The sequence below is a fragment of the Mobula hypostoma genome, chromosome 6 (assembly GCF_963921235.1).
Source record: "Mobula hypostoma chromosome 6, sMobHyp1.1, whole genome shotgun sequence".
In the NCBI taxonomy this organism is placed as follows: domain Eukaryota; kingdom Metazoa; phylum Chordata; class Chondrichthyes; order Myliobatiformes; family Myliobatidae; genus Mobula; species Mobula hypostoma.
The window spans coordinates 92,374,546-92,396,510 of NC_086102.1; the positions used below are offsets into that span (position 1 = coordinate 92,374,546).

The 21,965-nt window shown below is 44.6% G+C and overlaps 2 protein-coding genes across 8 annotated transcripts in view; one reads left to right on the forward strand and one right to left on the reverse strand.

The window, feature by feature from the left end:
* Positions 1 to 787: 787 nt before the first annotated feature.
* wu:fc50b12 (uncharacterized protein LOC103911624 homolog) lies at positions 788 to 19,295 on the reverse strand. Of its 4 annotated transcripts, none has more exons than XM_063049949.1 (4): positions 19,131 to 19,295; positions 9,966 to 10,039; positions 4,388 to 4,551; positions 788 to 1,102 (listed from the first exon to the last, which is right to left on the reverse strand). In XM_063049949.1, the coding sequence occupies exons 2-4, from the start codon at positions 9,984 to 9,986 to the stop codon at positions 874 to 876; spliced, it is 414 nt and encodes a 137-aa protein (XP_062906019.1). In that variant the 5' UTR covers positions 9,987 to 10,039; positions 19,131 to 19,295; the 3' UTR covers positions 788 to 873. The 4 variants fall into 4 exon arrangements, with proteins under 4 accessions (XP_062906019.1, XP_062906018.1, XP_062906016.1 ...); XM_063049948.1 differs by having other exon boundaries at positions 19,122 to 19,295; XM_063049946.1 differs by lacking the exon at positions 19,131 to 19,295 and adding an exon at positions 15,056 to 15,450.
* A 77-nt stretch (positions 19,296 to 19,372) lies between these two features.
* The window catches only part of tmco3 (transmembrane and coiled-coil domains 3), a 63,784-nt gene continuing 61,191 nt past the window's right edge, over positions 19,373 to 21,965 (forward strand). For 2 of the 4 annotated variants that reach the window (XM_063051205.1, XM_063051209.1), the window contains exon 1: positions 19,373 to 19,442. The gene's annotated coding sequence lies outside the window, so the exon portion shown is untranslated. The other 2 variants (XM_063051208.1, XM_063051207.1) reach the window with 2 other exon arrangements.

Sequence of the window (21,965 nt, forward strand, 5' to 3'; positions counted from 1 at the left end):
TGCTAATTGGTATGTTAATTGCCTAATGTGCAGATGAGTGGTAGAATCTTGGGGGAGGTGATGGAACTGTAGGGAGAATAGGCCACAGGAATATTAGTGGTGTAATAGAATTGCTTTGCTGGCTAGCATAGTCTTGATGGTATTGGTTTACTATACAAAATTACTGTACTAAAATACAGTGTAAAGCTTTTGTTTTGCATCGAGCTAATAAAAGAAACCAGAGTGTAGAATATATAGTTACAGTTACAGAAAAAGTGTAATACAGAGAGGAAAATAAATGCAGGGCCACCTCGAGGTAACTATAAGTTTATCTATTTGTTTATGAGAGGTCTGTTCAAGAGTCTGATAACAATGGGAATGGTAGCGGTCTTTGAATCTGATATTATAAAGAAATTCAAGACTTTGCTAAAAATTAGCTTCTTCCAGAAATATTAATCAAGTGTTTACATTGAAAGTAGCCCAAGTTACAAATTTCAGGGTCACCTCTGCTTACGACTTATGTACAACTAGGTGGAATACAACTGCTGGATGTTGTGGAGCTGTAGGCATCATCAGCTGTGCGGGAATTCGGTTTGTGGCTGCACTTTTGATTTGCAATCTGTCCGGCTTACAAACGATTCACAGTGATGGAACGCTGCTGTAACTTGGGTAGGACCTGTACTCCAAATGACCACTTTCATAAACAATGCAGAGAGGTGTTCACTGCTCTGGAACAGAACCCAAAGGGGCAAAGAGTGAAAAAGGAGCATGAGAAATGAGTGAATGAGAGTCCCCAGTAACGTCTGCCATTTTTATTGAACTTGTCACTTCTCTGCATACAGGTAAAACTGAATCAACGTTTTGGGTTTAGTCAGATGACAATGCTGGTTTTCGTTATCTGTGGCTGAGCTGATTGATTCTCTGCAGCCCCTGGCGGTTGTTGATAGTCTTGTGCACGGTGATGAGGAACGGGAAAGCTGAGGGGAGCTCCACACGGCTGCTGAGATTCTGGTGCCCCCAATGCAAACACTGCAGTTTATCCGCCAGGTCTCTCCGTCCTGCCCGCTCCAGAGCCACCTGTAGCCGTTTACTTTTATTCTCTTGGTCCTTTGACTTTTCATACCTGAAACAATTTTTCAGAACTATAAGGTACAAACACAGCAGAGACCTGGCAGACCAATTGAATAATTACTTTGGTTCTGTCTTCACTAAGGAGGACATAAATAATCTTCCAGAAATAGTAGGGGACAGAGGGTCCAGTGAGACGGAGGAACTGAGCAAAATACATGTTAGTAGGGAAGTGGTGTTGGGTAAATTGAAGGGATTAAAGGCAGATAAATCCCCAGGGCCAGATGGTCTGCATCCCAGAGTGCTTAAGGAAGTAGCCCAAGAAATAGTGGATAATTTTTCAAAACTCTTTAGATTCTGGACTAGTTCCTGAGGATTGGAGGGTGGCTAATGTAACCCCACTTTTTAAAAAAGGAGGAAGAGAAACTGGGGAAACATCGGTGGTGGGGAAACTGCTGGAGTCAGTTATCAAAGATGTGATAACAGCACACTTGGAAAGCGGTGAAATCATCGGACAAAGTCAGCATGGATTTGTGAAAGGAACATCATGTCTGACGGATCTCATAGAATTTTTTGAGGATGTAACTAGTGTGCAAACTTAAAGCACACGGTATTGGGGGTAAGGTATTGATGTGGATAGAGAATTGGTTAGCAGACAGGAAGCAAAGAGTGGGAATAAATGGGACCTTTTCAGAATGGCAGGCAGTGACTAGTGGGGTACCGCAAGGCTCAGTGCTGGGACCCCAGTTGTTTACAATATATATTAGTGACTTGGATGAGGGAATTAAATGCAGCATCTCCAAGTTTGCGGATGACACGAAGCTGGGCGGCAGTGTTAGCTGTGAGGAGGATTCTAAGAGGATGCAGGGTGACTTGGATAGGTTGGGTGAGTGGGCAAATTCATGGCAGATGCAATTTAATGTGGATAAATGTGAAGTTATCCACTTTGGTGGCAAAAATAGGAAAACAGATTATTATCTGAATGGTGGCCGATTAGGAAAAGGGGAGGTGCAACGAGACCTGGGTGTCATTATACACCAGTCATTGAAAGTGGGCATGCAGATACAGCAGGCGGTGAAAAAGGCGAATGGTATGCTGGCACTTATAGCGAGAGGATTCGAGTACAGGAGCAGGGAGGTACTACTGCAGTTGTACAAGGCCTTGGTGAGACCACACCTGGAGTATTGTGTGCAGTTTTGGTCCCCTAATCTGAGGAAAGACATCCTTGCCATAGAGGGAGTACAAAGAAGGTTCACCAGATTGATTTCTGGGATGGCAGGACTTTCGTATGAAGAAAGACTGGATGAACTAGGCTTGTACTCATTGGAATTTAGAAGATTGAGGGAGGATCTGATTGAAACGTATAAAATCCTAAAGGGATTGGACAGGCTAGATGCAGGAAGATTGTTCCCGATGTTGGGGAAGTCCAGAACGAGGGGTCACAGTTTGAGGATAAAGGGAAAGCCTTTTAGGACCGAGATTAGGAAAAACTTCTTCACACAGAGAGTGGTGAATCTGTGGAATTCTCTGCCACAGGAAACAGTTGAGGCCAGTTCATTGGCTATATTTAAGAAGGAGTTAGATATGGCCCTTGTGGCTATGGGGATCAGGGGGTATGGAGGGAAGGCTGGTGCAGGGTTCTGAGTTGGATGATCAGCCATGATCATAATAAATGGCGGTGCAGGCTCGAAGGGCCGAATGGCCTACTCCTGCACCTATTTTCTATGTTTCTATGTTTCTAGTAGAGCTGCTGCCTCAACTCCCGAGGCACACATTCCTTCCTGACTTCAGGTGCTGTCTGTGTGGAGTTTGCACATTCACCTTGTGGCCAGGTTAATTTTTCTCATGTTAGAGCATGGCGAAGTGGCTAAGGCATCAGTCTGGTAATCTGAAGGTCGCTAGTTCGAGCCTCAGCTGAGGCAACGTGTTGTGTCCTTGAGCAAGGCACTTAACCACACATTGCACTGTGACTTCAGCAGTGCCAAGCTCTTTGGGTCCTAATGTCCTTCCCTTGGACAATATCGGTGGTGTGGAGAGAGGGGATTTGCAGCATGGGCAACTGCCGGTCTTCCATACAACCTTGCCCAAGCCTGTGCCCTGGAAACCTTCCAAGGCGCAAATCCATGGTCTCACGAGACTAACGGATGCCTAATATAATTTCTCTCAGATGTTCCAGTTTTTTCCACATCCCAAAGACATGCAAGTTGAAAGTTACAGCACAGGAACAGGCTTTTCAATCCATGATGTTGTGCTAAACAAAATCAGCTAAAGATTCCTAATTCAAAGCCTTCTGTTTGCACGTGGTCCATATCTCTGCATATTTATATGCCTATTTAAGAGCCCCTTAAACTCCTCTATGCTGCCCTAAGCTCCAGCGGAGTCACAGGGAGTAACTAAACACCTCCATCATATTGCCTCCAGCATCATTTGGGTTACTTGGGTATTAATTTAGTTTTGCACACCATTGTGGGACGAATGGCTTGTTCCTGTTTAGTTTAAAAAAAAACGTCCCTCACACATCTGTTTGGAGCTTTCCCCTTCTCAGCTTAAATGCATGTCCTCTAATATTAGACTTGACTCTGAGATAATACTATCCTATCCACGCCTTTCACAATCATCATTTTCTACCAGGTCTCCCCTCAGCTTCACCGCCCCAGAGAAAACAACCCAAGTTTGTCCAAACTCATGCCCTCTGATCCAGACAGCATCTTGGTGAAGCTCTTCTGCATCCTCTCCAAAGTCTCGACATCCTTCCTACAATGGGAATGCATTTCTCCACATGCATCCTAACCAGAGTTTTATTTTTTAAAAAGTCACCTAACTACTGATTATGGTCATCAGGTGATGCAATGAGTAGTTTTTCTCTCTCTGAGATCTCCAAGTCCCATTCACCCTCTTTAGTTTCCCTGTCCATTATCTCCTCCCTAATTCTCCTACTGCATACCGGGGCAATTTACAGTGAATGATTAACCAAACAACCAGTTTACCTTTGGGATGTTGGAGGGAACCAGATTACCCAGAGGAAACCCATGCAATCACAGGGAGAACATGCTGACTCCAGACAGACTCCACTGGACGTTAAGGTTGAGCTGTGAAACTGGCTCTGTGGCCCTGTGCTGACTTGCGTCATTGTCTGATAATGGTTCTTCAGTTCTTTTGCTCACTCACATCCAGTGGCTCACCTTTGGGCGACTAGACCTTTCGACTGCAGGCTTGGAGAGGTGTGCACAAAATCAGAATACTAAACAGGTCGGTAGTGTGTTGAGTGCTAACTGGAAAACAGTAAGAGACAATATGAGTTAGCAACATCTTAAGACTACTGATGAAACCCTTGACTTACCAGTTTTCCAACATTTTCTTGGCTTGCACATATTTCTGCATGGAGGCTGCTTGAAACCGACCAATGTCTGCCCTGGAGAATCCCAGCTCGAAAGCCACAAGGGTCCACTGAAAGCCAAGGTCTTTCGCAAGTTCTTGGATAAACTTCACATTGATCACAGCATCCTTGGGGCAGGACAACAGCTTTCTGTAAATAACACTCATGGAGTGCCAGTTTCAGACTGACAAGTCTTTATCAAGCAGAACTGCAGGTGGATTAGGAGAATATGAAGAGAAATGCCAACCAAGATGTTATTATTGTTAGCTAAGATATGCAAGAGGGTTGTTAGGATGGAGATGAACAGAAACATGGGACAGCTAGTGTTAATTTCAATGTACAGTATGTTAATTTAAGTTTATATTAAGTTATGTTTGCCATGTTTTTGATGCTGCTGCAAAAGGTCAAGTTTCATGGCATATCAAGTGTGGCAGTGAGGTAGCAAGTTCAAGTTTACTGTCATGGGCATTCATACCCACACTTGAAATGCCATGAAACTTGACCACTGGTACTGCCTGTGTGGTGCTTGTGCAATCTCCCTTTGACCCCGCAATAGCTTAATTGGCTGCTAAGAGTTACCCCCAGTGTGTAAGTGAAGTCTGGAGGGAAATGAAATGGGAAAAGTGTAGTGTTGGTATGAATGGGTGGTTGATGGTTGACACAAATGTGGTAGGCTGAAAGGTAGAGGTCGAAACCACTGACGGATGAGTGCAGAAAGGAGTTCCTGTCTTCCCATCACTCTCCTTACCATTTACTAATAATCTAAGGGACAGGAAGCAAAGTTTATGGTGACCTGTTGTTCCTGGGTTAAGGGAAGAAACCCCCAGGATTTGGTTCTGAAGCTCTGTCATCTTTTTCATATATTAATAACTTTAATGGGAAGACACAAGATACAAAGTCAAGGCTGGCAGATGATATGGTAAATACTGACATCTTAGGAGGACAGATTGGTAAAGTGGGGCAGGAGAAACTACTACATTCATTTGTCCACCTTCTCACTCTCTACCTGCACCCTTTCACTCATTGATGGGGTTTTACCCCACCAGAGACATCCACAACCTTCCCCGCTGCTTCTTTTGTCCCCTTCCCATTTCTCACCAAAGGTGTTTGATTTCAAAACATTAACTGTTCTCAATCCACAGATGTGGCTTGACCTGCTGAGTATTTCCAACATTGTATTTTTGTATTTCAATTTGCAGCATCTGATGATATTTTTAATTTTCCCGTAACAATCAAGGTATACCAATGTAAATTTTGTGTTCCTTTCTGGACATCGTAGTTTCACCAGAAGACTAACTCATTATTGACAGTACTATATGGAGGGATTTGTAGCTAGCAGAGAGCTCTTCCCATTAGTAGATTGCTCAGGGACTGGGGAGGGCAAACAGCTTTAAATTTTTGGTCATGAGATACAAAGGACACGTGAGGAGAATACTGAATAGTGATGGACTAGAATTCACAGCATGTAACAATGTTGGAAGCAAAGTCAATTAGGATCTTCCAAAAGGAATTGGATGCACACTGGGGAGGTAATGATTTGGTAATTGGTTTATTACTGTCATATGTACTAAGACACGGTTCATAAGTATTGTCTGCGTGCCCTCCAGACAGATCATTCCAAACACAAGTACATCGTGGTGGTAAAAAGGAAAAAAAAAACAGAATGCAGAAAATAGGGTTACAGTTACAGAGAAAGGTGGTACAGTAACAGTGGTTAGTGCAATGCTTCATGGTATCAACGACTCACGTCCAGTTTCTGCCACTGCCTGTAAGGAGCCTGTATGTTCTCCCCAAAATCACATGGGTTTCCTCCCAGTTCTCCGGTTTCCTCCCACAGTCCAAAGACGTATCGATTGGCAGGTTAATTAGTCATTGTAAATTGTCCCGTGATTAGGCTAGGGTTAAGTTGGGGGCTGCTGGGTGGCGTGGCTCGGTGGGCCAGGAAGGGCCTACTCTGCACTGTATCTCAATAAATAAATAAAGTCAGTGCAGGTAGACAAATAAAGAGCAGAAGTGTGATGAGATAGGTTGAGAGATCAAGAGTTCATCTTTATTGTATTGAGATCTGTTCAAGTGTCTAATAATAGTGGGATAGAAACTGTGCTTGTGCCTGGTAGTACTTTCTTTCGAGCTTTGGTATTCTCTGCCTGAGAGACGAGAAAAGAAAATGACCAGGGTGGGAGGGTCCTTGATTATTCTGGCTGCTGTACCGAGGTAGTGGGAAGTATTATGGAGTGGATGGAGGGCAGCCAGCTGCTGATTTGTGTGATGAACTGAGGTGTTTTCACAACTTTCTGCAATCATGGCCAGAACAGCTGCCAAAACAAGCTGTGATGCATTGGCATAGGATGTTTTCTATGGGGCATCCGTGAAAAAATTCAGGGTTTTTTGAAGCGAGAAGGGGAAAGGGACTCAGAAGATTTCTCCTACTAAACTTAGCATAGATGCGATGGACCCAATGGTCTCTTTCTAAGCTGTAACTATTTGATGATTGCGAAAAATAGATCAGGTGAATGACATTGTCTTTTCCCCAGGGTTGAAGAATGTAAAACTGGAAGGGATAGATTTAAAGCAAAAGAGGGACAAGAGTTCACACAGAGGGTGATGGCTATACAGAATGAGCTGACAGAGGAGGTAGTAAAAGCAGGTACAATTGCATCATTTAAAAGATATTTGGTCAGGCATGGATAAGAAAGGTTTAGAGCAGTGGTTCCCAAAGTGGGCAATATTGCCCCCACCCCAGTGGAGGTGGGAGTTTCTCAGAGGGCAATAAAGTTAAAGGGGGTGGTGAGGGTCGCTCGGTAGCAAGGGGGGCAGCTGAAGACATAATTTAAGAAATGAATTACTTATTAAAAGCTTTTGATCCTCGGTGCCTCATAATTGATTACAATGATACTAAGGGAATGACCTTGCTAACCCACCATTCTCTTAGACTTTGCTCCAAGCACATTATAGTTATTGAGAAACAATATGACATTTACATGGACTGAAGAAATCGTGTTATTCCCAGGCCCAGCTGTGCATTATTGTTGTTCAATGCTGTAGCACAGTGTTAGCTCGTATGATTCCCATACTCTAATCATGCAGCAGTTCAATTCCTGTGAATTAGGGTTTGGCATTCAATGAGGTAAAGTTCAGAATCTGCCTTTTTGAAAGGTCTTGACCACAATTCTTTAACCCACAGCACAACCGAGATATCAGTACTCCACTTGCAGTACCTTCAGACAACGAGTGAGGTTTTGTCTGGGCTATTATGACATCATAACTTTCCACTTCATGGATCGCAGTGCCTGAGGTTGGACTTAAAACAATAGGCGATTGTCCGTGGTCGTTAATCCATAACGAAAATGGCAGAAGCAGACCAAATGAAAAAGAAGTCTAGATCATACAGTGTGGAGTATCTGTAATATGGCCAGTACTAAGCAACCAACAGCAGCCAATGTGTCCACTGTGTGAAAAAGATTTTTTCAAGTGAGGCAATGAAACTGTCCGGGCTCCTTGAACACTTGAACAGAATACACTCTGATAAAACAAACAAGAACTTACCTTATTTTCAGTCACTTTGTGAATACTTTCAGAAACGGAAAACATGTTTGCCAGCACTTCACAAAAAAACAGTGAGGGTTTGCTAGCTTCATATAATATTGCATTGTTCATTGCTAAATCTGGAAAGCCCCATACAATTGGAGAAGAACCGATTCTGCCAGCAATAAAGGAAGTTCTAAGTACAGTCACCAGAACAAATAATTAAACTGATTCTGCTCAGTGACAACTCTGTTCAAAGATGAATAGTTGAAATGTCTGAGAATGTGGAAGACACATTGTGCAACATACTTTAGAAAAAAGAATTTGCTCTGCAGTTGGATGAGTCAACTTTGCCGGGCAATTAATCTTTGCTCCTTGGTTATGTTTGCTTCATAAAAGATGAAAGTGTGGTTCAAGAGTTGTTATTTGCAAGTGGACTAGAAAGAGGTATGAAGGAGGAGTTAGTATCTCAGGTTGTTGAGCATTTTTTTTTTAAAGAGGAGGACATTCTGCTCACCAACATTCTTGCTTGGGGCACCATCGATGACAGGACACCACCGTGGGGTTATTACTTTCCTGAAAAAAGCTGTATCTAGTATATTTACAATTCACGGACAACATCTTGTCACAAAAAAAAACCTAAGCAATTGATTGCATGAATCATCCAGTGCTGTTATCACAGTGCTAAATAAACTCAAGTTCCATGCTCTCAATTCTCGACTATTTTCAGAGCTTTGTAGAGAATGATGAGCAGCTTGAATGCTTGTGTTGCACACAGAAGTCAGACGCTCTCAAAAGATAAATGACTGAGACACTCTTATGCCATTTTTCAAATTGTGATAAAATTCTTGGAAAATTCAGTAGTCAACTCAAGAATACTAGGCATCACATTGCTTATTTGTCAGAATTATTCACAAATTCTAATGAAATCAACCTTCAGTTGCAAGGAAGTAATGTGAATCTTATCAGTCAAATCAGTCATCTCCACATTTCTGTCCATGTAATCCCTATTTAAGTGTAACATCGGCTATCGTAAGTTTTTCCAATTTCTGAGCCTCTCTGAGTTGGCAGAGGAAGGAAGAGTACTAGATGATGATCTTCAAGTATAGTGTATCGACCTGCGAGAGCTGCATAAAGACATGTCAGAGAGATTTCAGGATCTTCTCTCGAACCAAGTTCCAGTTAAGATAATTAATCAATTCCTGAACACTCGTAATGAGGAAATAACAGGAATGATGGAGGAAGAACTGATGTCACTACAAAACGACATTTACCTGCGGCCAGGTTTGAAAAAGATCATATTAAGACGTGGTTGCAGAAAGAAATTTCTGAACACTATCCTGCACTGTGGAAAAAGGTCAATATGTCCTTTATTGCCTTTCTAACATCATATTTAGAGGAGCACGATTTCAGTACAGTCATCCAACTTTTTTCAAAGCGACAAAACAGACTGCAAGTTACTGAACATGGGGATCTGAGATGCCTTCTGAGTGTCATTTAGCCTGATGTTGAGAAGCTGATATCACTGCACCAAGTCCATCCATCTCATTGAAAGGTGTAAAAGTAATGAAATAATGCATAGTTGGACTACTAATGTACACTCTGAAATTGTAGCTGAAAAATGTTTTTGCAGTAATTAAATAAATAACTTTGTTTGTAGCTTTAAATAGATTTTTTTGCAATTACTTGTTACTGCTTTGAATTTGCAATTCCTATCTTCTTTCACTATGCATTGTAAATCAAAATTCTTTATCGTTTTATGTAATTTCCAGAAAGGGAAGAGGGGGCACTGGGGATGTGGTCTGGAAGCCAAGGGGGTGGTTACACAAAAAGTTTGGGAACCACTGCTTTAGAGGGACATGCACCAAACGTAGGCAAACGGGACTACTCAGATAGACAGGTTGTTCGGCTTGGACGAGTTGGACCAAATGGACTATTTCCAGGCTTTTTAACATTTTGACTTTAAAACATGCTTAGCACAACCAACTGGTGATTTTGCTTAAGCAGGTTTACTTGCCTCCTGAGCTCTGTTAGCCATGGGGATCTGTAAAAATATATCACACTTCACAGGGATCCTCGTTATTCTTGGTTCTGATGAATATTAAAATAAGAGCAAATGAAACAATGACGGAACAACTAACCACACAAATCAGCTTTAAATTACCATAAAAATAAAACACAAAGTTTAGCCAACATACCTATTTGCCTTGAACAATACCTTGAGGATTAATTCAGAAATACTTGAAAGTCAGGGGGAGATGGACTGTTGCTATGTTGTAACTAAAACATAACTATCCTGACCACTTTATTGACCACTGAGTTAAAAATTAAGTAAGTTGTGTTATACTTCACAGGGCAGTTAACCTTGGATAGCCGTATAAATCAATTGTGCATTATCCCTTGGAGCTAACAACACTGAAACAGTCTTCAGCCAAGCTCGCCCACACTGGCCAAGGAGCCTACCTGAGCCACATTACACTAAACCTTTCCTATCCATGGACGTATCCAAAAGTCTTTTAAATGTTGTAATTGTAGCTGCTTCAACCACTTCCTCTGGAAGCTTGTTCCTTATACAGACTACTTTCTGAAAATCTTTCCTCTCTCACTTTACACCTATGCAGTCTCATTTTAGAAAAAGACTGTGAACATCCACCTTATCCACACCCATCATGATTTTATAAACCTCTGTGAGGACAGCCCCTCAGCCTCCTTCCTTCAGGATTACCTAGTTTATTTTAACCTTTCGTAAGCTCTTCTTTTCTTCTTGACTAGATTTACAACAGCCTTTGTACACCATGGTTCCTGTACCCTACCATCCTTTCCCTGTCTCATTGAAATGTATCTACGCAGAACCCCACGAAAATATCCCATGAACATTTGCCATTTTTCTTCTGTACGTTTCCGAGAACATCTGTTTCCAATTTATGCTTCCAAGTTCCTGCCTGACAGCCTCATATTTCCCCTTACTCCAATTAAACGTTTCCCTGACTTCTCTGTTCCTATCCCTCTCCAATGCTATGGTGAAGGAGATAGAATTGTGATCACTATCTCCAAAATGCTCTCCCACTGAGAGACCCGACACCTGACCAGTTCCATTTCCCAATACCAGATCAAGTACAGCCTCTCCTCTTCTAGGCATATCTACATATTGTGTCAAAAAATCTTCCTGAATACACCTAACAAACTCCACCCCATCTGAACCCCTCACTCTAGGGAGATGCCAAATCAATATTTGGGAAATTAAAATCTCCCACCACAACAACCCTGTTATTATTATTCCTTTCAAGAATCTGTCTCCCTATCTGCTCTTCAATGACCCTGCTACTATTGGGTGGTCTATAAAAACACCCAGTAGAGTTATTGACCCCTTCCTATTTCTAACTTCCACCCACAGAAACTCTGTAGACAATCCCTCCATGACTTCCTCCTTTTCTGCAACCGTGACACTATCTCTGATCAACAGTGCCACGCCCCCACTTCCTTTGCCTCCCTCCCTGTCCTTTCACTTGAAGTAGCCATTCCTGCCCTTGCACCTTCCAAGTCTCTATGATGGCCACAACACCATGGCTCCAAGTACTGATCCATACTCCAAGCTCATCCTCTTTAATCATAATACTCCTCGCATTAAAATAGACACATTTCAAACCATCAGTCTGAGTGCGTCTTTTCTCTATCACCTGCCTATTCTCCCTTTCACACTGTCTCCAAGCTTCCTCTATTTGTGAGCCAACCTCCCTTTCCTCCAATCCTCTGGCACTTTAGTTTGGTTCCCACTCTCCCCAATAGCCTTTGCAAACCTCCCTTCCAGGATATTGGTCCCCTTCAGATTCAACTGCAACCCGTCCTTTTTGTACAGGTCACACCTGCCCCAGAAGAGGTCCTAATGATCCAGAAATCTGAATCTCTGCCCCCGCTCCAATCCCTCAGCCACGCATTTATCCTCCACCTCATTCTATTCCTATACTCACGGTCACGTGGCACAGGCAGTAATCCCAAGATGACTACCTTTAAGGTCCTGCTTCTCAACTTCCTTCCTAACTCCCTGTAGTCTGCTTTCAGGACCTCCTCCCTTTTCCTACCTATTTCAATGGTACCAATATGTACTACGACCTCTGGCTGTTCTCCTTCCCACTTCAAGATATTGTGGACGCGATCAGAAACATATCAGGGACCCCGGCAAATGGGAGGCAAACTACCATCCGCGTTTCTTTCCTGCGTCCGCAGAGTCACCTGTCTGACCCCCTAACTACGGAGTCCCCTGTCACTGCTGCCATCCTCTTCCTTTCCCTACCCTTCTGAGCCACATCTCCTGACTTGTGCTCTTCAATCACCTCTTTGTCTCCATGGTGTAGATTTTGCCAGGATACTGACCCACCAGCAGTTGGACCTTCCAGATACAGATGTATTTTTAACGCCTTGACTGTACACAGGTGGTCCTCATTTAACTAATTATGTAACTTCTAGAACCAATTGGCTGCAGTGATGATTTGAAGTGTCATATTAAAGGGGGTGGATACGTATGCAATCAATTGTTTTGTGTTTTATATTTGTGATTAGTTCAGATTCTTTCCAGTTCTTGATGACTGACTTAACTGGGATATTCAGTAACTTGGAAATTTTCTTGTAGAAACACAGAAAGCCTACAGCATAATGTAGGCCCTGCTTGGCAAGGCCTTCTCATGCCCACTTCTGGCTCTCCTAAGCTCCTTCCTGCCTGCCTTATAATCTTCTAGATCTCTATCATTACCTAGTTTTTTTTTAACCTTTCATAAACTTTTCTTGACTAGATTTTCAACAGCCTTTGTACACCACGGTTCCTGTACCCTACCATCCTTTCCCTATCTCATTGGAACGTACCTACGCAGAATGCCATGCAAATATTCCCTGAACATTTGCCACATTTCTGCCGTACATTTCCCTAAGAACATCTGTTCCCAATTTATGCTTCCAAGTTCCTACCTGATAGCTTCATAATTCCCTTTCTCCAGTTAAACACTTTCCTAACTTGTCCGTTCCTATCCCTCTCCAATGCTATTGCAAAGGAGATAGAATTGTGATCACTATCTCCAAAATGCTCTCCCACTGACAGACCTGACACCCGACCAGGTTCATTTTCCAATACCAGATCAAGTGCAGCCTCTCCTCTTGTAGGCTTATCTACATATTGTGTCAAGAAATCTTCCTGAACACACCAACAAACTCCACCCCATCTAAACTCCTTGCACTAGGGAGGTGCCAATCAATATTTGGGAAATTAAAATCTTCCAGCACAACAACCCTGTTATTATTACACCTATCCAGAATCTATCTCCCTATCTGCTCCTCTATGTCCCTGTTACTATTGGGTGGTCTATAAAAAACACCCAGTTGAGTTATTGATCCCTTCCTGTTCCTAACTTCCACCCACAGAGAAACAGTAGACAATCCCTCCATGACTTCCTCCTTTTCTGCAGCCATGACACGATTTCTGATCAGCAGTGCCATGCCCCCACCTCTTTTACCTCCCTCTCTGTCCTTTCTGAAACATTTAAAGCCTGGCACTCTAAGTCGCCATTCCTGCCTCTTAACCATCCAAGTCTCTGTAATGGCCACAAGATCATAGCTCCAAATACTGATCCACGCTCTAAGCTCATCCGCTTTATGATTAAATCCACTGTGATTCAATGTTGTAGAACAATAAAACTTGAAAACTTCCAATGGGGGAGAACCCTTTTATAGGCACTGTACGTCCAGCCTATCCAATCTCTCCTTATAACTGAAGCCCTCCAGTCCCAGGATCATCCTCCTTGTGAACCTTTTCTCACCCCTTCCCGTTTAATGACAAACTTTGTATTAGATTAGATTAGATTATGAGGACACTCAGTCCTCATTTGTTGTCATTTAGAAATGCATGCATTAAAAAGTGATACAATGTTCTTCCAGAATGATATCACCAAAAAAACAGGACAAACCAAGACTAAAATTGACACCTGTTCTGGGACCTCTACTTTTCGTGATTTTTTATTAACGACCTGGATGTGGGGGTAGAAGGGTGGGTTGGCAAGTTTGAGACGACACAAAGGTTGGTGTAGTGTAGAGGATTGTCAAAGATTGCAGAGAGACATTGATAGGATGCAGAAGTGGGCTGAGAAGTGGCAGATGGAGGTCAACCCGGAGAAGTGTGAGGTGGTACACTTTGGAAGGACAAACTCCAAGGCAGAGTACAAAGTAAATGGCAGGATACTTGGTAGTGTGGAGGAGCAGAGGGATCTGGGGGTACATGTCCACAGATCCCTGAAAGTTGCCTCACAGGTGGATAGGGTAGTTAAGAAAGCTTATGGGGTGTTAGCTTTCATAAGTTGAGGGATAGAGTTTAAGAGTCGCGATGTAATGATGCAGCTTTATAAAACTCTGGTTAGGCCACACTTGGAGTATTGTGTCCAGTTCTGGTCACCTCACTATAGGAAGGATGTGGAAGCATTGGAAAGGGTACAGAGGGGATTTACCAGGATGCTGCCTGGTTTAGAAAGTATGCATGATGATCAGAGATTAAGGGAGCTCGGGCTTTAATCTTTGGAGAGAAGGAGGATGAGAGGAGACATGATAGAGGTGTACAAGATAATAAGAGGAATAGATAGAGTGGATAGCCAGCGCCTCTTCCCCAGGGCACCACTGCTCAATACAAGAGGACATGGCTTTAAGGTAAGGGGTGGGAAGTTCAAGGGGGATATTAGAGGAAGGTTTTTTACTCAGAGAGTGGTTAGTGCATGGAATGCACTGCCTGAGTCAGTGGTGGAGGCAGATACACTAGTGAAGTTTAAGAGACTACTAGACAGGTATATGGAGGAATCTAAGGTGGGGGCTTATATGGGAGGCAGGGTTTGAGGGTCGGCACAACATTGTGGGCCGAAGGGCCTGTACTGTGCTGTACTATTCTATGTTCTATGTAAAACCACATAATTATAACATATAGTTACAACAATGCAAAGCAATACCATAATTTGATAAAGAGCAGACCATAGGCATGGTAAAACAAAGTCTCAAAGTCCCGATCGACTCATCATCTAACACGGGTGGCAGAAGGGAGAAGCTCTCCCTGCTTTGAACCTCCAAGTGCCGACAACTTGCCGATGCATTGGAAGCACCCGACTGAGCCGACTCCGAGTCCGTCCGAAAACTTCGATCCTCTGACCAGCCCCTCCGAGCACCATCCTCTGCCGAGCGCTTCGACCCCGCCCCAGCCGCCGAGCAACAAGCAAAGCCGAGGACTCGGGGCCTTCCCCTCCGGAGATTCTGGACCACACAGTAGCAGCAGCAGCGAAGCAGGCATTTCAGAAGTTTCTCCAGATGTTCCTCTGTGCTCTCACGTCCGTCTCCATCAAATCAGGATTGCGTATGGCACCCTACTTGATAGATAACAGACATCACCACCGACCAGAACCGCACACAATACTCCACGTGCAGACTCACCAACTCACCAACACCTGAATGTACTGGCTTGGGAAACTAGCACTATACAAGGAGTTGGTGAAATTTTGTCCAGGTCCATTCATCCTCCTGACTTAGTGACAAAGTTTTAATCTTCCAAATTTCCTCAATCCATTTTCCTGGGAAGTCTCAGATTGTTGCCCTCACCCAACTGACTACAGCGTGCATATTGTATAATTCCCTGCTGTTTCTAACTGTCTGTTTTGTTATAGTGTGCCAGTGTTTTTTATTGCCACACACACAAGATGCTGGAATCTGGAGCATGAAACAATCTATCGGAGGAACTTAGTAAGTCGGGCAGCATCAGTGGGAAGAAAGGAATTGCTGATGTTTTGGGTTGAATCTCTGCATGAGGACTGACAGTGTAGATAGTTCTGGTTTCATCTGCCATTCAGCTCTCTGCTAATGGTTCAAATGATCACTTCCTTATCAAATCCCAACACTTTATGTTCCTGCTTATTTCCATCCAGTAGCTGTCTCCCAACTCCTCCTCTCTCTCCCCCGAACTGGCCTGTCATATCACATCCCTCTTCAGTCCACCAGACTCCTCGGAATCCTTTCTCACCACTCTCCTTTTCTTGAAGCTTTATACTACACTCTGCTCTCAGTCCTGATTCAGGGTTTCAACCTGAATCATTGACAACTGCCTTTCCATCACAGATGCTGCAAATTGATATTGTTGTGTTGTATGAAGTCTGTCTGAAGGTCTAAAATTGTTCTCATTCAGATTCAAGCTTACAGCTACTTTTCCTCAGCCCTTTCTGCTTGTGCCTAGGACTTATTCATATGTTTTCTTTGTGATGAAAGCATCGTTTTGTTTGATTTATTTTACTGACGTTCCTTTGATTTATTCTTTAATTCCAGTCTCTATTGCTCAACCCCCACCAATATCCCTCTCATTCCCTCTTTAATCTTTGAATGTCTTTCTTTGCTTCTTTCTGCTTCTTCTGGTGTTCTTCCAATTAATTCTCTCAAGCTCACAGCTACTGAAGTAATCTTTATCAGTTTTCATACACTCTCCTTGCTGAGACTTTCCAACTTTCCAATGCTAAGCCTGAGATTCAAGATTGTTTAATGTTATTTCCAGCACACAAGTGTAAAGGAGAATGAAATGATTGTTACTCCAGACCTGATGCAACAAAATATAATAAAGAACACAATAATAATAACTCAATAAATATAAATACATAAACTAGCTTATATACATTGACTGTATGTCCATAAAGTGATGGAGTGTCCATAAAGCACAGGAGTGTCTGTACACAAGCTGACTCTGACAGGAAATGATAAAGTAGTGGTGGTGGGGTTTGGAGCAGTTGATATGCATAATTTTTTAAGAGAGTTATTTCATTTACATAAATACTTTTGAAAAATTGCCCATCTATCTCCCACTTCATCATAACACCACTTCCTGCTCTATATGTTCCTCTGTTGTTAATAAGGGTTTACCAGTAGTTTCCTATCACCTTCTGATTATACTGGGATTCTCCCTTTAAGTAAACCTCACCCAGAATGCACTTGTGAAATGGACAAGTAATGAGGACAATGATATTACTTGCAACCTACCTCAATATTACACAGTACTGGCATTGGTTAATTGGGGTGAACTAGCAACTTGCACAGGTTTCCAAACTCAAGGTCCATGTCTCTGTGGTCCCAGGTCTACCATTGAAATAGCTCAAGATTTCTGCTTATATTCCCTTTTCAGCCTTTTGTGTTCAATCAAGCTTGCAGGCTCTCGTGTTAAGACTGTATGGAGTTATTCATGGTCAAACACATCTATCAGTCTTTGATGTTCTTTTTGCAAATTCTTCAGGTATCTTCTACAAAGCCTGAATTGTTGGAGAGTCAGAGTTATACAGAATGGAAATAGGCATTTGGCCCAATTGGTCTATGCCAACCAAAATGATCATCTAAGCCAGGGGTTGGTTCCCAACCCTTTTTATGCCATAGACCCCTACCATTAACTGAGGGGTCTGTGAACCCCAGGTGGGAATTCTTGATCTAAGCTGATCCCATATGCCCATGCTTGGGCAATATCTCTCTAAACCTTTCCTAACTATCTACCAATCAGAATCAGATTTATTATCACCGGCATGTGTCATGAAATTTGTTAACTTAGCAGCAGCAATTCAATACAATACATAATATAGAAGAAAAATAATAATATAATAAGTAAATCAATTACAGTATACATATATTGAATAGATTAAAAACTATGCAAAAATCAGAAATAATATATACTAAAAAAGTGAGATGGTTCAATGTCCATTTAGGAATCAATGGCAGAGGGGAAGAAGCTGTTCCTGAATCACTGCTTCAGTACCTCCTACCCGAAGGTAACAGTGAGAAAAGGGCATGCTCTGGATGCTGGAGGTCCTTACTAATGGATACTGCCTTTCTGAGACACCGCTCCTTGAAGGTGTCCTGGATTCTATGTAGGCTAGTACCCAAAATGGAGCTGACTAGATTTACAACCTTCTGCAGCTTCTTTTGGTCCTGTGCAGTAGCCCCTCCCATACCAAACAGTGATGCAGCCTGTCAGCGTTCACCAGCAACTTTGATGTGTGATGCAGCCTGTCAGAATGCTTTCCAAGCGTCTTTTAAATGTTGTTATTGTTCCTACCTCAACTACTTCCTTTGGCAGCTTGTTCAATATATAGTCCACCCTTTGTGTGTTAAAAAAGTTGCCCCTGAAGATCCTATTAAATCTTTTCCCTCTCTCCTTAAATCCATGTCCTCTTGTTCTTGATTCCCCCAACCCTGTGAAAAAGATTGAGTACACCCTATCTATTCTCCTCATGATTTTATACACTTCTATAAGATCACTCTTCAATCGCCCATGCTCCAAGGAATAAAGTCCTGGCCTGTTCAGTTACTCTCTGTAACTCAGGCCCTCAAGACCTGCCAACATTCTTGAAAATTTTCTTTGCACTCTTTCTAGTGTAATGATGTCCTTCCTGTATCAAGGTGACCAACACTATAGTGCAAGTGTGGCCTCACCAATGTCCTGTACAACTGTAACACATGGTATTAATCAGGTTATAACCATATTTGTAATCCTTTCTTTTTAAAAATTCTTCAGGCACTTCTATATAGATTAAATTATAGAACCCTTCCCTCCTTCTTCTTATAATAATAACGAATCCATAATTAATCACCTGTCTAACCAGACCTTGGGTTCCCATTGATGCTGACCTTCCTACCAATCTCTTCTCTACCATGATTGACCTGGAGATATTTCCCAAAGTTCTAACCTTACTTATGCTTCAAATGTTATTTGTGGCCAGCTGTATAACCTGCCTTCTCTACCTCCTTTGAGTGCAATGAAATTCCTTGTTCATACAGTAAACAGTATATCTGATTAAAATAAGTACAGTGAACACATAATAGCAGAATACTGAAAAGACAGTAATTCCATCTGCAAACAACAGGAATTCTGCAGATGCTGGAAATTCAAGCAACACACATCAAAGTTGCTGGTGAACACAGCAGGCCAACACACCCACCAAGTTCATCAGTCCTGACGAAGGGTCTCGGCCTGAAACGTCGACTGCACCTCTTCCTAGAGATGCTGCCTGGCCTGCTGCGTTCACCAGCAACTTTGATGCGTGTTGCACCAAGTTCATGACCCCAGTTTTCCCAAACCTCACTCCAGCTCCACACAATGTGCCGAGATCCTACCAAGCAGCACAGTCACACTTACTGTAGATACCTGTAGATAAGTGTATGGGGCGGGGGATAATTGTATCAGGCAGCAAAATGGGGACGGCACAGGATGGAGCACTTTTCACGGACCTCACCCCACCCCACTCCACCGTCCCTAGAGGCAATAACCAAGACGAACCAAGCCCCCAGCTCCGTACATAACTCCCTCCAACACAACGGTAAGACGGCGTTTCCGTCGCCTGCTAAACATCACGTCCCCGGCGGTTGTCGATGCCTGGAGACGTCATCGGCAACGCCCCCAACCCGCGGTCGGGCGGTGACGGCACTGGGCGCGCACCCGGTGGGGAACGCGCAGCCGGTAAGTGGCCACGGGCCGGGTGCGGGGGTTTGACGTGGTGATAGCGAGCCGAGACCTGCGCCAGCGCCATCACCCCTTCTGAGGGCCGGCTTCTCGCTCCTGGGCTTCGGCTAAGTCCGGCCGGCCGGTCTGATGCCGGGTGTTGGGGAATGCGGGTCGGAGTCTGTGGAGGAGAGATGGTGAGGGGGCCTGACACTCCGAGGGCGGAGGTGAGGGGACACGACACTCCGAGGGCGGAGGTGAGGGGACACGACACTCCGAGGGCGGAGGTGAGGGGACACGACACTCCGAGGGCGGAGGTGACGGGGATGACACTCCGAGGGCGGAGGTGACGGGGATGACACTCCGAGGGCGGAGGTGAGGGACTCACCTGCACTCTTCAGGATGTGAAGTTGTCGGTAGATCGAGAGACAGATAACGCCCTCACCGTGTAGTGACCATAGACCGTGAGACAGATAACGCCCTCACCGCGTAGTGACCATAGACCGTGAGACAGATAACGCAGCTCACCGTGGAGTGCCCATAGACCGCGAGACAGATAACGCAGCTCACCGTGGAGTGCCCATAGACCGCGAGACAGATAACGCAGCTCATCGTGGAGTGCCCATAGACCGCGAGACAGATAACGCAGCTCATCGTGGAGTGCCCATAGACCGCGAGACAGATAACGCAGCTCATCGTGGAGTGACCATAGACCGCGAGACAGATCGCCCTCACCGCGTAGTGACCATAGACCGCGAGACAGATAACGCCCTCACCGCGTAGTGACCATAGACCGTGAGACAGATAACGCCCTCACCGCGTAGTGACCATAGACCGCGAGACAGATAACGCAGCTCACCGTGTAGTGACCATAGACCGCGAGACAGATAACGCAGCTCACCGTGTAGTGACCATAGACCGTGAGACAGATAACGCCCTCACCGCGTAGTGACCATAGACCGTGAGACAGATAACGCAGCTCACCGTGTAGTGACCATAGACCGCGAGACAGATAACGCCCTCACCGCGTAGTGACCATAGACCGCGAGACAGATAACGCCCTCACCGCGTAGTGACCATAGACCGTGAGACAGATAACGCCCTCACTGCGTAGTGACCATAGACCGTGAGACAGATAACGCAGCTCACCGTGTAGTGACCATAGACCGCGAGACAGATAACGCCCTCACCGCATAGTGACCATAGACCGTGAGACAGATAACGCCCTCACCGCATAGTGACCATAGACCGTGAGACAGATAACGCCCTCACCGCGTAGTGACCATAGACCGCGAGACAGATAACGCCCTCACCGCGTAGTGACCATAGACCGCGAGACAGATAACGCAGCTCACCGTGTAGTGACCATAGACCGCGAGACAGATAACGCCCTCACCGCATAGTGACCATAGACCGTGAGACAGATAACGCCCTCACTGCGTAGTGACCATAGACCGTGAGACAGATAACGCAGCTCTCCGTGGAGTGACCATAGACCGTGAGACAGATAACGCCCTCACTGCGTAGTGACCATAGACCGCGAGACAGATAACGCAGCTCTCCGTGGAGTGACCATAGACCGTGAGACAGATAACGCCCTCACCGCGTAGTGACCATAGACCGCGAGACAGATAACGCCCTCACTGCATAGTGACCATAGACCGTGAGACAGATAACGCCCTCACTGCGTAGTGACCATAGACCGTGAGACAGATAACGCAGCTCTCCGTGGAGTGACCATAGACCGTGAGACAGATAACGCCCTCACTGCGTAGTGACCATAGACCGTGAGACAGATAACGCAGCTCTCCGTGGAGTGACCATAGACCGTGAGACAGATAACACAGCTCTCCGTGGAGTGCCCGTAGACCACGAGACAGATAACGCCGCTCACCGTGGAGTGCCCATAGACCGCGAGACAGATAACGCCGCTCACCGTGGAGTGCCCATAGACCGCGAGTCAGATAACGCAGCTCACCGTGTGGTGCCCACAGACCGCGAGACAGATAACGCAGCTCATCGTGTGGTGACCATAGACCGCGAGACAGATAACGCAGTCACCATATAGTGACCATAGAAAGTGAGACAGATAACACAGCTCTCCGTGGAGTGCCCGTAGACCACGAGACAAATAATGCAGCTCTCCATGGAGTGCCTGTAGACCGCGAGACAGATAATGCAGCTCTCCATGGAGTGCCTGTAGACCGCGAGACAGATAATGCCGCTGGCCGTGTGGTGTCCAGAGACCACGAGGCAGGTAATGCCGCTTGCCGTGTGGTGACTGTAGACCGCGAGGCAGATAACGCCGTCACCGTGTGGTGACCATAGCGAGACAGATAACGCTGCTCACCGTGTGGTGTCCAGAGACTGCGAGGCAGATAATGCCGCTCGCTGTGTGGTGACTGTAGACCGCGAGGCAGGTAACACTGCTCGCCGTGTGGTGACCGTAGGCCGCGAGGCAGAAAACGCCGTCACCGTGTGGTAACCATAGCGAGACAGATAACGCTGCTCACCATGTAGTGACCCATAGACCGTGAGACA